General features: G+C 39.3%; 1 protein-coding gene across 2 annotated transcripts in view; it reads right to left on the reverse strand.

Moving 5' to 3' along the window:
• Window positions 1-4,088: 4,088 nt before the first annotated feature.
• The window catches only part of LAMA2 (laminin subunit alpha 2), a 677,031-nt gene continuing 663,914 nt past the window's right edge, over window positions 4,089-17,205 (reverse strand). For both annotated transcript variants that reach the window (XM_070461486.1, XM_070461485.1), the window contains 7 exons: window positions 16,357-16,469; window positions 15,629-15,818; window positions 13,450-13,605; window positions 11,879-12,032; window positions 9,004-9,134; window positions 6,380-6,602; window positions 4,089-4,462 (listed from right to left, as the gene is read on the reverse strand). In XM_070461486.1, the coding sequence (XP_070317587.1) occupies window positions 4,305-4,462; window positions 6,380-6,602; window positions 9,004-9,134; window positions 11,879-12,032; window positions 13,450-13,605; window positions 15,629-15,818; window positions 16,357-16,469 (1,125 nt within the window). In that variant the 3' untranslated portion in view covers window positions 4,089-4,304. The remainder of the gene's footprint in view (window positions 4,463-6,379; window positions 6,603-9,003; window positions 9,135-11,878; window positions 12,033-13,449; window positions 13,606-15,628; window positions 15,819-16,356; window positions 16,470-17,205) is intronic.

Genomic DNA, 17,205 nt, shown 5'->3' on the forward strand with positions numbered 1-17,205 from the left:
CCATAGCAAAGCACCACAGACTGGCTGGTTTAAACAACAGACACTAATTTTCTCACAATCCTAGAACCCAGAAGTCTGAGTTGAGATGTCAGCAGTGCTGTTTTCTCCCTGGCGGTCTCTCCCCTGGGCGTGTAGATGGCCCTCTTCTCTCTGTCTTCACACGGTCTTCCCTCTATTCCCATCTGGGTCCTATTTTCTTCTTCTTAAGCAGGTCAGTCACGTTAGATCATGGCCCACCCATTTGACTTCATTTTACCTTAATTCCCTCTTAAAAGAACCTATTTCCAAATACAGTCATATTCTGAGGTGCTGGGGGTTAGAACTTCAACACATGAATTTTGAAGGGAGATCGTTCTTGCCACACTTTCACTTCATTAGTGGCACAAATGTCATGTTCACTTAGAAAACGGGCAAGGGCCAAATAGTGATCTGAGTCACCACCTTGTGTGTGAAAAACTCCAAAATAATGGAATTCAGGGCCCAGCCTGGGGCACCCCTTACCTTCGTTCGCCCTTGTCTGAGGCATCTACCAGTGCCAGCCCAGCAAACGAGTACAGTACCTAGGTTCGCATCTTTCTCTCGACTCAACACAGATGAAAAGATTGAAAAACAGATTAAAAAGTTGCATCAGTAACAAGTCCTGTCCTTTGTAAGTGGTAGTGGAAAAGAAGACAGCACTCTGTACTTGCTAAGACTGACTATTGTGTTTTGTTTTCACATTAATTGTAGATACCAATTTTCTATACAAAATAATTCCGTAAATAATGCACATAAAATCAAGAGACTTTTCAATTTGTGAAAGTAGTCTTTTTCTCTGTTGTTAAGTGGAAAATCTAGAAGAGTTCTATAGCTGGAGACAATAGGCTAAATCAAAAAAGAAGAAAATAGTTATGATTTTTAAAACCACTAATTGAAGCTTTAAGTGTCTTCCAGTGTTCTGGTGATTTGGGGCTAAAATCCGCTCTGTTCCTTGCTTTCCTTTGTCAGTGGTGTTCACCATGGCAACTTCAATAAAACTCCCCTCACAAATGTTTTTCTTCTAAAGTGCAAAGCACCTTTTTAAAGAAGGTTGACAACCTGGTAGGAATGGGTGTTTGGAAAAGAAATCAAATGAAAAGTATTCTGCTTTTCTTTATGATTGCTGGAGGTGGCAGGAGGTGAGGACATTTTTAAGGGTATAAAGCTGGGTGAAAAATATATTTTACCTTGTTTTGGAATAAAAATTGTTTTTTGAGGTAGAAAATTAGTTTAAAACATGGTAGAGAAACTTGTCCCTTTCATAACATTTCCTTGTTTCTCATCTTAGTATTTGGACTAGCTTTGTACACACAAATTCATGAGCCACTTTGCAATGTGGATTTTGTGTGGACAAATTTATCCAATACCTGATCCGTGGCATTGCAGGAGACCCAGGTTCGATCCCTGGGTGGGGAAGATTCCCAGGAGAAAGGAGTGGCTGCCCGCTCCAGTATTCTTGCCTGAAGAATTCCATGGACAGAAGAGCCTGGTGGCCTACATTCCATGGGTCACAAAGAGTCGAACACAGCCGAGTGACTAACACCTTCACTTTTTCACTTGATTCAGTGTAAGCTCTTTGGGTCCTGATGGATTTTCTTGGGACTACTTTGAGAAACTTGACTAATGTGGGATTCTGAGCACACCATTAAGTCTCCCAGGGTTCCTTCCAGTCCCTTCCCATAAAATATGGAGGCAGTAGAAGACTAGGAGTTCTCAGCCTAGAAGACTAGGAGTTCTCAGCCTTAGAATCACATTATAGAAGCAAGTGGAGATGTTTCAAAACTGCCAGTGCTAGGGTCTTACCCAGAGATTATCATTTAAGATCTAGGTGACACTTAGATGTCAGTTTTGTTTTAAACAGATTTTTCTTTCCAATTTATTTTTTTGGTTGCACTGGGTCTTCATTGCTGGGAGTGAGTTTTTTCTAGTTGCAATGACTGGGGGCTACTCTTTGTTGCAATGCACAGGCTTCTCATTGCAGTGGCTTCTTTCGTGGCAGAGCACATGGGTTTCAGTAGTTGTAGCATGCGGGCTCAATAGTTGTGGTACACAAGCTTAGTTGCTCTGTGGCATGTGGAATCTTCCAGTACTAGGAATAGAACCTGTGTCCCCTGCATTGGCAGGCAGATTCTTATCCACTGTACCATCAAGGAAGTTCTTTTCAAGTATCCATTGCAGTTGTCATGTTTATAGCTAGAGTTAAGAATCACTATATTTATTGATCTCAAAGGATCCTTCCAACTCCCATTTCTAAGGCACTTGCCTACAAGTTGACTCCAGCCAGGCTTGACTCCAATAGAAGTGCCAATTAAGTACCTTTGCTTTCAAATTGATGTATCTTTTGTTTCAAGGTTCAAGAAAGGCATTAGCTGTTAATACAGTAGCCTAGCATCTTTATTCCTGCTTATCCATTGATAATCCAGAATCAGCCTACAGTCATGTCAGTGTTCTGTATAGAAGTAATATCTTCACTTTCAAGACACATTGGTTTTCAAATAATTTTATTGCTTAGAGGTTGATCAAAGGCATTAAGTAGAGTTGGCATTTTTAAAATTATTTTTGCAAGGCTGTGCTGGGTCTTTGATGTGTATAGGTTCTTCGTGGCCTCTGGTAATTCCAAAATAGAGCTAGGGCTGAGAATTGCTCTAGAATGAAGTTGTGTGAACAAATTGTGTCAAGCAGCCAGCAAGTGATGAAATGCTGAGTGTATTAGCCATCTCCTTGATTAGAAACAGCACCTCCCTTTCCCCTGTGGATAACATTGTCAAAGAGGATTATTTTTCCTTTGCTAAAATTACCACTGTGTGAAAAACCTATTCTTTTAAATGGTCAGCGTTATCAGACTACAACTGTTTTCCCTAGTGGCTCAGAGGGTAAAGAGTCTGCCTGCAATGCTGGAGATCTGAGTTCGATCCCTGGGTCAGGAAGATACCCTGGAGAAGGAAATGGCAACCCACTCCAGTATTCTTGCCTGGGAAATCCCATGGATAGATGAGCCTGGCAGACTACAGTCCATGGGGTTGCAAAGAGTCAGACACGACAGCAATTTCATCTCTGTTTCTATTGATGATGGCAAATGAAATATTTCCTGAAGTCGAGGAGTAAAATCTAAGCCTGTCTTCTCACAGATCCCTTTGAAGATGATTGAAATAGTAAAAAAAAAAAAAAAAAAAAGAAGACAGAACACAGAAATTTTTGTAGGAAATGAATTTGTGAGGTTAAATTGCAACTCATAAAAGACTCAAAGGTGTATGCCTTTTAAGTGTCTGGTTTATTGTTTCCTCATAAGTAAAATGCATTTTCCCATTATTCCTCTGTGACTGTATAGATGGTGATAATCACTGGAAACCTAAAGAGCCGAGAGCGTCAATACTGCAGGATCAAATGTGTGCTTAATTGTCATTCTGGAGCTTGGTTCTGGTGTGTCCCCAAAGCCTATAAATCATCATCAAACACGAAAATCAAGTAATTAAGCTCTCTGGCCTGAATCTGATCTATACTCTCTACCTTCAGCATAAAAAGATATTCATTCATATGGCTAGTTAAACTCTCTAATAATGAACCTGGATCAGGGAAATTATTTGCTAATGCTTTTACAAACATAGGTAGTAGGGAGCTGATCCCCTCCCAATCACACACGCCAAATCCACTGCTGCTTTTAGTGACTTCTACAGAAAGCTAAAGCTGACATTGTGGGAAAAGGATGATAAAGGTATTAACTTGTTGCTGTTCAATTGCTCAGTCGTGTCCAACTCTTTGCAACCCCATGGACTGTAGCCCACCAGGCTCCTCTGCCCATGGATTTCCCAGGCAAGAATACTGGAGTGGGTTGCCATTTCCTTCTCCAGGGGATCTTCCCAACACAAGGATTGAATCCAGGTCTCTTGCATTGGCAGGTGGGTTCTTTACTACTGAGCCACCAGAGATGTTCAAAAGAGAATTAAAAGAAAAAAATTGTTGCCTTCACAAATTACATCTGAGCTCTTCTTAAGATGACTCCAGAGCATGTTACAAATACAGCAAGTTATGATCAGTTGCCTTTTATCTTCAAAATCACACAAAACAAGCAATTATTTCGAATGCAATAAATGGTTTAATAGTTATGGACTTGAGAAAGAACTTGAATTAAAATTCAGTCTGGGATCTGAATTAGCACCGTTGGAATATAGAAAGCATTCAACATGCATGCACAAATTAGTTTTGATAGCATACGTAAATAAAATGTATTTGTTTTACTTGATAATGGTTGTTTTGGAGGACCCTCCTTGGAGTTGAACTTATCTGTATTAGTTGGCTGGGCATGATACAGGTTGAACACCCCTTAGTTCCAGGGCCTTAGCAAAATTCACCTCCAGTGGCTTTCCCGTGCCTTTGGTAAGCTTCAGGGATCGGATGCAACCTCGGAAAGGAATGTTTGTTGTCAGGCCAAACTGGTTGAGGCCATCTGAAAACCAAAGCAGAGAAAGCTCAATTTTGAAATGCAGCTACTATGATAAGAGTGGAGCTGCCCAGGTGGCACTAGTGGTAAAGAACCTGCCTGCCAATGCAGGAGACATAAAAGACTTGGGTTCAATCCCTGGGTCAGGAAGATTCCCTGGAAGAGGGCATGACAACCCACTCCAGTATTCTTACCTGGAGAAGTCCATGGAGAGAGGAGCCTGGTGGGCTACAGTCCATGGGGTCACAAAGAGCAGGACACAACTAAAGTGACTTAGCACATATTAAGAGCATATACCAGTCAGCTGTTAGCTTAAGGTGCAATGAGAATGTTATGTGCTTTTGTTCTTAGCTTCGCCAACAGTTAAACTGGTAGAGAAACATTAACGTTTTCACAGCTATGTATTATGAAATATAGTGTGTTTGCTCAGTCTTGTCTAGCCCGTCAGTCTCCTCTGTCCGTGGAATTTTTCCAGACCACTAGAGTGGGTTGCCGTTTCCTCCTCCAGGGGATATTCCCAATTTAGGGATAGAACTCATGGCAGGTGGGTTCCTTACCACTAGCGCCACCTGGGAAGCCCTTGAAATACGGGGACATCTACAATTAATGATGCATTTGAAGACATCAAACAAAAAATTTGGTTTTGAAGGAGCAAGTTTACAGGAATGACTTAAAATTATTAAACTTTATTTAATGAACTAAAGTAACTGATGAAATAGTTTAAATATTGAATTAGGATGTGGACTTTTAATAGTGACTTTATTATTTCTATTATAAAAATAAATCCCCAAAGGTTAAGTTGGTTATGAGTGCACACAAAATCTTTCTCTTATCAAGGAGACAGTCCCTTCTTTTAGCAGGGCTTCTAGGTGCTAACTAAAATCCCATTTTGTATACTGTAAATGGAGAAGTATATTATCTCTTTCATAATACTGTGGAGTTTATCCTTACTGAATCAGAAGGAGATATTTCCTTTCTTCCCCTCCAAAAAAAAATTATTATTTTTGGCTATACCACATGACATATGGGATCTTAGTTCCCCAACTGGGCAGGGATCAAACCTGTGCCCTCTGTAATGCAAGTATGGAGTCCTAACCACTGAACTGCCAGAGAAGTCCCAGAAGGTGATATCTTCAAAAAGCCAGGAGCGACTTTGAAAAGAGGAGCTCAGAATTGGTCCCCATGACTTCTGTATCTTTCCTTCATCAACTGCTGCTAAATATACATTTTGGCTGGTTTGTTAAGGAGAGGAGCTCTATATAACTGTAGACAAAGTTTCCTCTTGCCAAAATACTGAAAGGCCATTCCAGGAGTCTGTGTTATTACAGTATTTTATTAAGAGGTTCTTGGCTTATTTCTCATCAAGTTGAGCACTCTTGTTTATGGGCACTTTAGGTAACTCTGGTTCAAATGTTATATTTAATGTGCTGGAGAGGTAGTTTTGAATGCAGATTTATTGCTTGGGTTTCTTTGTAATATAAACTCTATAATAGCCTAAGGGGCAAATTAGCTATGTTTAACCCAATGATTTCCAGAACTTAAGGAAATAAGTTCCATAACATTTTATGATTCCTCTGGTATATTAATTTTAAAAAAATCAGAACACCGTTTCTGGCCCTGATTGCTGTTAAATGTCTCATATTTTTCATAAGCCAAATTCATTTCCTCTAGCCTCCACTTCCCACAAATGAAAGTTTGGAGGCTATCATGAGAAGTCCAGTCCCATGTGGTTTATATAAGGAAAATGCTCATTTTACATGCTGGAAATGTCAGATAAGGTGTTATTTATTGGAGCAGATTCTAAAGTTGGGATGCAAGTAGACTTAAGCACACATTCTTGGACATACTTATAGAATATAAATGTGTTCAAAACCACTAATGAAATAGAGCAAAGAAATTCTTGCTGGGGTAGGCAACACTTACCGGGGAACCCACCAACAAACACAGGGTCATTTGTATCAGCAGATGTAGATGCTTGATTTGGGCTCTGGGCTTCCACCTGGTTCCCATCGACTGTCAGCTCGATGCGGTGTTTGATCTTGTTGGCTGTGACTTTATGCCACTGTCCATCACACAAATGCCCTGGGATCCCAGCATCATAGATGGCTGTGAATAGACCGGCGCCATTGTCCACATGAAACATGAGCTAGAAAGTAGGACATTGAACAGTCACAGATGGTGTCATTAGAAGGGTATCATGGTGATTCACAAAGTAGAAATGATCCCTAGGAAAGTTATTAGATGCAATAGTTTGACATCAATGTAACTCAGGCATATTAAATTAAAAAAAAAAACTTGACAGAAATTAAAATATAGATTTAATGACCAGGAGTCACAAATTATGCTGTTTGCTTGTGGATATTGTTGGGAGCAATAGGAAAGATGTGTGAAGCAGATAATAACTTAGCTTTCTGAAAATGTGAAATACAATTTGAGGGCAGGTAACAAAAAAGACATGGTATACATAGGGGAAAATCCTACCACAGATCTGTTTAGAGGGTGGGAGTTCTTAGGAAGATGATTTATAAATTAATTTGAGTGGATTTTTTTTAAGATTTTCATATTTTAATTGTATATTTTTTCCTTCACAGAATCTATTTTATATACAGGATTGAGAGTTACATAAATTACATTTTGGGGTAAGATCCACGTTGTAGGTACCACTATAACAAGACTTTGAGCTAGAAGGCCAGTTAAATTCCTAACAATTAGGAACTTAGACTGGAGTTCTTGTTTAAATGAGAAAAATCTGTTTTTGGTAACATGGAATGGCCCCTGAAACTTGAGAGGACAGAATTCTTTTGAAGCTGATGTGGAAAAGAAACATACTGAAACATTAAATACAGTCAATTTGGCAAAACATTTGACAAGGTTAAAAAAAAGAAACAAGGGCTTTAAAAACAAGATTAAAAGTGCAAGTAAATAGGTGAAAAGTTTGTCAACTATACAGTGATGTACATCAGTTAAGATTTTACTATATTCGGTGGAATGTGTAATAATGGAATTCTGCATACAAAAAGAGCTTGGTGAGAAATCCATGTGGATCGTGATGGAACCTGATACTCTGATGAACTGAAGGGAACCATGGTTCTATAATAAGCAGGTGAAGAAGTAAGACTTACTCCAACAAGATGCAGTGAAACTGTGTTTTGAAAATCTGGCCAAGCTATTACGTGTTGCTTATTTTCTCCACCTTTTGTCTCTGTGCCCTGCATCCTTTTGCTTTACTGCCTTGAGGATGGTTTCAAGACTGAGAGGAAGGAGGGAAGAGGCAAAGAAAAGCATATTTCAGAGAAATATGTGTTTTTTCTTCTTGGGAAGGGATGGCACCCTACGAGTGGAAATGTGAACGTAGATGAAGTATGATTCCTGCTGAGGAATCAAATAGGAAAGCTGTGAAATTTCTTACTTTGCTGCCCTTTTTTCACCTATGCACCATAGCACAAAGTACATGTAAACTTGTCATCTCACTGCAGGTTGCTGGTCACAGGCAGGCAGGGATTGTATGGAACAACTGACTGGTTCTAGATTGAGAAAGGGGTATGACAAGGCTGTTTATTGTCACCCTATTTAACTTATACACAGAACATACCATGAGAAATGCCAGGCTGGGTGAGTTACAAGCTGGAGTAAAGATTGCCAGGAGAAATTTCAACAAACCCAGATATGCAGATGATACCATGCTAATGGCAGAAAGGGAAGAGGAATTAAAGAGCCTCTTGATGGTGAAGAAGAGTGGAAAAGCCAGCTTAAAACTAGGTATTAAAATAAAAAAAAAACCAAAACCAACTAAGATCATGGCATCTGGTCCCATCACTTCATAGCAAATAGAAGAGGAAAAGGTAGAAGCAGTGGCAGATTTCCTCTTCTTGGCAGGAAAGCTATGACAAACCTAGACAGTGTGTTAAAAAGCCAAGACATCACTTTGCTGACAAAGGTCTGTATAGTCAAGGCTATGTTCTTTTCCATACACATTCATGTATGAATGTGAGAGCTGGACCATAAAGGCGGAGCACCAATTGATGCTTTTGAACTGTGGTGTTGGAGAAGACTCCTGAGAGTCCCTTGGACTGCAAGGAGAACAAACCAGTCAATCTTACAGGAAATCAACCTTGAATATTCACTGGAAGGACTGATGCTGAAGCGCCAATACTTTGGCCACCTGATGTGAGTAGCTCAGGAAAAGACCCTGATGCTGGGAAAGACTGCAGGCAGAAGGAGAGGAGGGTGACAGAGGATGAGATGGTTGTGGTAGCATCACCAATGCAATGGACATGAACTTGAGCAAACTCTGAGAGATTGTGAGGGACAGGGAATCCTGGTGTGTTGCAGTCCATGGGGTCGTGAAGACACAACTTTGTGACTGAACAACCACAACACAGAAGAAGTATGTTGAAAACACAGAACACTTGAGATACTCCAGAAAGATGAAAAGAATAAAATTAGCCTTCTCTCAACAAAGAACAGAGCAATGCTTCAAAACAGAGCTTTCTACTTGTAAACAACAATACCATGAAGAGGCAGAAATATGCAGACGTGATGCTCACCTTTTCATCAATCATTTCAATACCCATTCCATCCATTTTTTGGCTGCTGATTCCCAGAAGAACTCCAGTGGTTCTAGTTGTGCGGAATTCAAATTCTACAAGAAGGTCCAATCCCACTTTGAATCCATCAACTGTAAAATGAATGTGATTCAAGAATACAAGAAATGTGTATTCAAGTTTAGGAATTGTTAATTCAAATTCACACAGTGCATTGGTTTTACTAGCTTTCAATTCATGTGTTAGACAATTATAAGTTCTAGACTTTCACATGGCTGACACCTCATAGTTGTTTTCTTGGCTGCCTTCCTTCCTAGACTATAAATTCTGTGAGGGCAAGGACTTTGTCTATAATACTTACCATTTTATTCCTAAGCTTATAGTATCTGGCACAGAGTGGAGGTTTAACATGCATTTGTTGAATCAGTGAATGAATGTACACTCAGATTGACTCCGAAGATCTCAGAGCCAGGTGTGACTGGTAGAAGTCTTGCTATTGGATGAAATCAAGCATTTCAATGATTTTTCACTAAAGTTTTACTGCTACTGCTAAGTCGCTTCAGTCGTGTCCCACTCTGTGCGACCCCATAGACGGCAGCCCACCAGGCTCCCCCGTCCCTGGGATTCTCCAGGCAAGAACACTGGAGTGGGTTGCCACTGCCTTCTCCGAAAGTTTTGCTGCAGCACTCTAAATGGTTCCACAATGATCTGAAAAGGCTCAAATATCCCCAAACATTTTATTTATAAAGAAAGTAATTGCAATTTTTTTTTTTTAGTTTTTCTTCATTCTTATCAACATTTAGTACTGTCAGTCTTTTTTAATTTAGCCATTCCAGTGGGTCAGTTTAGTGCTATCTCATTTCTTTGTGTGTGTGTGTGTATGTGTGTGTGCAATAAAGTTTTATTAAAGTATAAAGGAGATAGAGAAAGCTTCTGACATAGACATCAGAAGTGGGTAGAAAGAGTACCCCGGCAATTGCAATTTTGAAGGAGAAGATTCTGGGACATAAATAGGCTTTTCTAGTTTATCAAGTTAAGCCTTTTCTCTATAATATTCCATATTTGATTCATTGGTTTATTTCATCTTTTAGCAAGTATTTTAAGACATGCTTCTTAGAAACAAAGTGATTCATTAAGATCAGGCTAGACTATATCACCTGCATGAAATATTAGGGAGAAACTCATGAAATTTTTTTCCAGGTCTCATATTTATTAAGCAAAAAATAAATGCTATGTGTAAGCACAGTTATCTTCAGTGAAGGGAGGCACCTGTTACATGAAATACTTTTTTTTCCTACTGAGAAACTTGATGGATTTGGATGAATAAAAGTGGATTCAGCACAGATTTTGAGAATGAAAGGTAGAAGAAGCTGAACTGTCCTAAAAAAGAGAACAATTTTGTTTCTGCTCCAGAAAAGAAGAAATAAGGGAATGAGAAGAGTGACGTGAAGCAGCTCAGCAGAGGACAGGGGGAGTGAGGAAACCATGGAACCCCCAGACACTGGCAGCTGGGGAGCTTCTAAGGACAAAGATGTCAAGGGTTTAAATTAAACTTGTATGCTTTCCAGTGATGTAACCTCCTCTGACCACCCAAGTCTTATATAGCTTTTATTACACTACATGTTGAGGTGATGGCAGGAGTTATTAGAAACTAGGGATGTCGCACATTTTCCAGTCCAGTCTGATCTGGAACCCAAAGAGCCCACACAAGAAGGCAAGTCAATCTGTGGATATTAACTGCAGAGGCTGAAGCTGGATCTAATCTGACCAAGCTAATGCCAGATATCTGAATTTGCAGAAAAGTTGAGAAAAGTTTTGGGCTTTCACAGAACATGGAACTTGGGGTTTAACATAACCCCCAACATTTCAATATTTAACTCACTCTGTGTTCTCTGTTTTCTGCTCTGCAGAGGGGAGGTTTCCCACTTATTGGAGAGCTCTGTTCTTCTATCTCCAACCTTTGCATGTATCTTCAACTCATCTTTTAAACCCAAACTCAAATGTCAATTCCTCCATAAAACCTTTCCTGATTTTCTCAACCTAACTTAATCATTTTTAAAAATAGCCCCAGAACCTTGCTTGTATGTCTTCTACAGTTTCCAGTTTTTTTTTAACTTGTTTTCTTATGATTTCTGAGCATGAAGAATCTTAATCATATATTCTTGAAAGAAGAAATGACATCTTAATTATTTCTGTTCCCATGTAACTACTACATATTATGTACTCAATTTTTTTTTCTAACAAACAAATGCATGTTCCTATGGTAACTATAGGACTGAATGTATCTCAAAGTATGTTAATATCAGATTTTTTTGTTATTATGTAGAAGTTATTTCATATTTTTCTTTCCAAATTGTATATTCACTGTCAGTGATCCAAATATGGATTAGAAATGCTCACTGAAAAGAGGGAGATTCTAAGAGAAAGGGAAAGGTTTCTTTCCCTGTGTGTAAGGGGAGAACAAGAAATGGAACCATGCAAGGAACTGAAGAGAGAAAGAAAGAAAAATACTATCTCATCTCCAGAAAGAAAGGCAGATGGGGAAAACTGAAAAGTAGATACATTATACAATAGAAACATATGACCCTTCTTGTAAAATTACATTTTTTTTTTTTTGCTATTATTGATTTCCAGGGAAAGAGACAGAATAAACTCTCCAAATAGCCTTTAACTTTATTTCTTCTGTTAGTTTTTGTTAGAATCAGATGCATTAATCTTTAAGAGGCATTTAAAAAAATTACTCCTACAAGTTTTTATTTCTGGTTTAAATAAAGGATGCTAGTTTAGGAACCCAGGGACTTTTATCTTCCCATACAAACCAGAAGTCAATATTTGCACATAGTTAATATTCAACAGGAAGGAGATGGAAGCACCTCACCTGCTTTGGCAAAACCTGTTCCATCAAAATATGTTCCTTTCTGAGCATTTGCAAAACATGTTCCGACTTGGTAGCTGGAGGTTGGCTGTTCAAGATCCACAGGCGCTTCCACCATGTGAAGATTTCTAACACAGCCGTCAATGCTGTAGGTCACCTAAACGTTCAGGTCAGAAGAGACACATGCCAGGGTTTAGGAGAAGTCTGCCTTTATGTGGAATGCAATCACTGGTAGGGTGCTCTGTGTTAGCAATCTTCAGCTGATTGGCCTGAGGCATCCCCAGACTCCCTGGATCAGCCCTGTCCCCTTTTGCTTCTCCACCAGGCTGCGTCTAGCTGGGGAGCATGACTGCTTTGATATTCTAAAATACTGCACACTATATCTCTAGTGGGACCCCTGGTTTGATAAAGCTCTGGGCCCCCTCTGGATATTGTAACTTGTAATTAGTATGTTTCTATTTAATGTTTTGAGTGACAGTTTATTAACCTTACTATATATACTTTTTTTTTTCATAATCTGTGTTCAAATTCTACTTGAAAAGATAATTAGGTTTGGATCAGTGCTTCTTCCTTATGAAAATCTAATGAAAACAGTGGACACTTTCCTAAGAAAACGCACATATACATGAAACTTGAAAGCTTGCATGAAATGTTCAAAGTTTAGGGACTTTAGAAATAAATCAGTCATCCTCTGCTTCATTATAGTTTATTTGGGTTAAGGGAGGCAAGTTAATTACTCTTGCCACTCTCATTCAGAAGAGAGTGTTCAGAAAATCTCATTTTGATTAGCCTGGGTATCATAGCCAGTAGCTATGAAAGGAAAGGAATACTGATCATCCACAAGAGGAGTTAAACACTGAGAATTGTAACCATCATGAACAACTGTCTTTGATGAAGAACAATCACACATCATCACATGTTCTAATCTGAGCAAAGAAATGAACCACACGTGCGTGTAGCACATTTTTTAAAAACACTAATCCCTTTTTTAAAGAAAATAATGCTTTCCAAAGCAAACCAGGATATGTGGTCTGGCAAAAAATTATTGTGAATATTGATTTACAAAATTGAGAACTTTAAATTCTGAACCTAGTATTGAACAAGATAGATACAGCATCTCTCAGTATTTGCTAAATCTCTATTCCTGAAAGAGTACCATCAATATCATCATTATCATCTCTTTTGTTGTCTTAGTACCTTCTAGACACTTGGTATTCTTCTGAGCACTTTTAATATACTATCTCATTTAATCTTTCCAGCGACCTTGTTTGTTTGGTATTATTATTATACTATTTTACATAAAAAGGGACTTTGTCAAAGAAAAATTAAGTAACTTGCTCAAGAGCACACAGCTACTTAACAGTTAAGCATGTAATCAAACCGAGGGAGTCTGGCTCCAGGGTCCACACTGTTTTTTAATACTGTCTCTCATAGATCTATCTAGAAAAATTGTCACTTTTCAGGAAAGATGACTTTCTATTCATCTATTTGAGTCAATGTGATCTAATAATTCAAAATTCATTCATGACTCAGGCATCTATTTAGGCAACAAAGGAAACAAATTAGATACTTACTGGACCAATTCTTCGAGTAGTATAGTTAATGGGTAGCCCACCAATATACAGCATTCCCACAACATCCAGAATATCAGCTTTCTTAGGACTGATGGTTCTGTTGGAGGCATCATCTACATAAATAGTTCCTTCTTGCTTAACTCGCATAATCTTAATCTATCAAAAGAAGAGGAGTCATTAATTTCAATCACAGATAATTTCAGATATGCAGAGTATAAGACATAAGAACTTTCAGGGTATTCCTTAGGAAAAAATGAAGTAATTTACTGAGTGCCTAATATGTGCTAAACCCATAATAATAAGTGAAATTAAGAATATCTCAAAGTCTGTGTTTTCCATTAGTACCATCTCCAAAAGAGTACACAGTGTTTCTGGGTGGGTTTTGGATTGCAGACCCTTCCACAGTTGCTGGGTGAGCACATGCATCCAGAGGTATGCTGCTTGTAAGGAAACTTGCCCCTGGAGAGTCCTGTCAAGAATTAAGTGGGCTGCAAAATTCATGTCCAATTTCAAAAGTGCATTAGTTTGATTGAGCAAAGCCTGGTCTCCCCAGCACAATTTCAGATATGCCACATCCCTCTGCTTAACAGGCACTTCTTGCGCGGAACTGGAGGATGGGCAGTGTGTCCAGGATGCACTGATGCTTCTGCAGCCGCTGATTAGTACAAAGTCGGGAGAAAGATGGAAAGCTGACTGGGGCTGAAATTATAGCAGTGGAGTGACTTATCTTCTGGGGCAGAGTGAAGCAAATGGTGTGAAGACTAGCTTGAGCATAAAATCCCTGAGTCTGAATTTAGGAAAAGGAGTATGTAACCCTGTGAGATGCTGGAGGACAACAATGGTTTAAAAACAAATCTACATCAGGATTAGAGTAATTGGAGACCTTATTTTACACTTATCTATGCTGGCTTCGGAAATGATTTTTAAAAAACCCTCTAGGATAAAACCCCTCCTTCATTTGGTTACTTAGAGTATTTAACCTATCTTTCTTAATCCCAGCCTCATTGTGGCCTGACAATATGTCTCTTTCTCAAGTATCATATGTATTATTCTATTAGCCAGAGATTAGAATAAACTGTAATAGAGCTCCTGCATAAAATATTTGCTAGTCATACGCTCCCTAGAAAATTTCTTATTTCTAGATAACACATTAGTTGACTTTGAGTTTATGTCATTTTTTTTTCAGGTTCCTTGGCTTTCCATATGATATGACAAGTTCAAGTATGTTAATATGTAAAATCCAATAGCTAATAATATCTTACTCTAAAATTTTAATTGGTCCACCTAGGGAAGCTTTACTTAATAGGCTACAACAGGTGCAGAGACAAATTCTGAGTGAATTTTGTTTTAATCAGGCAGTATATTATCTACTTGCAGTCATGCCAAAGAGGACAGTAAGCTAGCAAATGAGCCTTCTGTGCCCGTAACAGTACCAGCTTCTGGGTGTAAGGCCAACATTTAAAAAGTTGTTCCAAATGACTGTTGGTGGAAATGGTGCCCTAGAGGACTTTAAACGCGGTGTGGTGGATTCTCAACTCTCAGTGCGCCCAGACCTCCTTAAAGCGGGAGAAGGGAGCTTTAAGGCTCATTTTAGCGTTGCCAGCTTTTGAGTTGGTCAAATATTATTTCATAAAAGAGAGGCCATTTTAGCCCCTTAAAAATGGGAAAATAGAATTTCAGAATAAATATTATTTCTTTACATTGAATACATAGAGCTTCATGTTCAACACATTCCATTGTCCCATAATAATACTTGCATGCATGCCTGCTCAGTCCTGTCTGACTCTTTGTGACCCCATGGACTATAGCCCACCAGGCTCCTCTGTCATAGAATTTTCCAGGCAAGAATACTGGACTGGGTTGCCATTTCCTTCTCTAAGTGCTAAACCTTAGCATACTGGGGATGTCTTCAATTGCCTGGCCCTCGTTTGTGAACAGATGTTTGGGAACCACAGCTATATAGCAATGATGGAATCTTGTGGTACCATGATGAGGCATGTAAGTGTTCCACTATAAACCTATCCAGGCCTGACCCCATTTTCCTAGGTTGGGCAGTTGTATATGGCACTTGCTTTATTTTTAGCCCCTGCCACATTTCAGTAGCACCAGAGTCAGGGTCTGCACGCTGATGGCTGCCCCCAGCAGCCCCGCTGTCGGGCTGGCATCCTGGGACCATTACCTTGTGCCACCGGCCATCATTGATTTTGGTGGGGATCATAGTGCTGGTGTTGCCACTGCCCAAGTCATAGCTGAAGTAGGGCAATCCATGTCTCAGCTGAACTGTAGCAAAATCAGCGTGGTTGATGCGAGCCATGTAGAAGAGCAAGCCTGATTCAGCTTCAGTTCGCACTTCGAATTCAATGGTGAGACTGTGAAATAAAAGTATGCAAAATAAAACAGGAATGAGAGTGCTCTTACTCTAGCATAGGGTGTCATTGGATCATGCTGCCTTTTCATAAAGGATGCACACATGCTTAGTTGCTCAGTCGTGTCCGACTCTTTGCAACTCCATGGACTGTAGTCCACCAGGCTTCTCTGTCCACGGAATTCTCCAGGCAAGAATACTGGAGTGGGTAGCCTTTCCCTTCTCCAGGGGATTTTTCCAATTCGGGGATCAAACCCTAGTCTCCTGCATTGCAGGAAGATTCTTTACCAGCTGAGTCACCAGGGAAGTTATTTCATAAAACATAGCAAAACCTTTTCAGAGGTAAGGACTTTCCAGGTCTGCTGAGTTTCTAAACTGGGCTTCTCGGGCTCAGATAAATATATTTCTATTCTTTACTGTACTCAGTGAATTAAAAAATCTCACCTCATATATTACTAAATCTAGTTAATTAAACTTGAATAAGCAAATGCTTAGTACTCCCATTTATCAGTTCTTATCTAGTATCTCAGAATAAATCATACCGGTTTTTAACTTTGGTGTCATCGAATGCAATTGCAATGTGACTGTTTCTCGAAAGCCCAAACTGTTTGCTCCCTATCAGGAGAGCTGGTTCTGATTCTGCTGCACAAGGACCCTGTAAAATACCAAGGAGAGAAGAAGCAGAGATTATGGACTATACTCTTTAAAATGTAATGTTGCTGTCTGATGGTTTCTTATATTTCAGTTTCATGTTCTCACATAATCTCGTTTAAGTTTCTTAGAGATAAAAGTGGTCTCTGATTCGTCTCTGGAATCTACTGCATAGGAGGTACTTACTATTAAATGTTCCATAACTGTGAATCCATTTTCTTATACTGTACCCTTGAGTTGCCAAAGGAATGTGCTCAAAAATATGCATTGATTAATTCATGTTTCCACCATCCTTTAAAGTGTTAGTCACTCAGTTGTGTCCAACTCTCTGTGACCCCATGGACTGTAGCCTGCCGGCTAATCTGTCCATGGAATTCATGGAATTATCCAGGCAAGAATATTGGAGTGGGTTGCCATTTCTTTCTCCTTTAAGGAAAACTATTATTTATACTTCTAAGAAAACTGGAATTTCCTTCTCACTTCTATTTCACTGATGAAGAGTTATCTGCTTAGAAGATTGAACAGGCAAAGTGACAAGCTAGCTGCTGCCGGGTTATAAGAGTGGAAAAATATGTTCTTTCTTCCCCTCCCCGTTTCTGTCTCCCACTGTCTTACTTTTTCTTGAAAATTATCAGTGCTAGAAGATTTCTGTGAATTTAGACTTTCAAGTTGGTGTTTCTCAACTTGCAAGTCAGCCATTCAGGCCCTTAGCCTGTTGCTAGGCAACACAGCACAGTTTT

Source organism: Odocoileus virginianus, chromosome 34, assembly GCF_023699985.2.
Source record: "Odocoileus virginianus isolate 20LAN1187 ecotype Illinois chromosome 34, Ovbor_1.2, whole genome shotgun sequence".
NCBI classification, from domain to species: domain Eukaryota; kingdom Metazoa; phylum Chordata; class Mammalia; order Artiodactyla; family Cervidae; genus Odocoileus; species Odocoileus virginianus.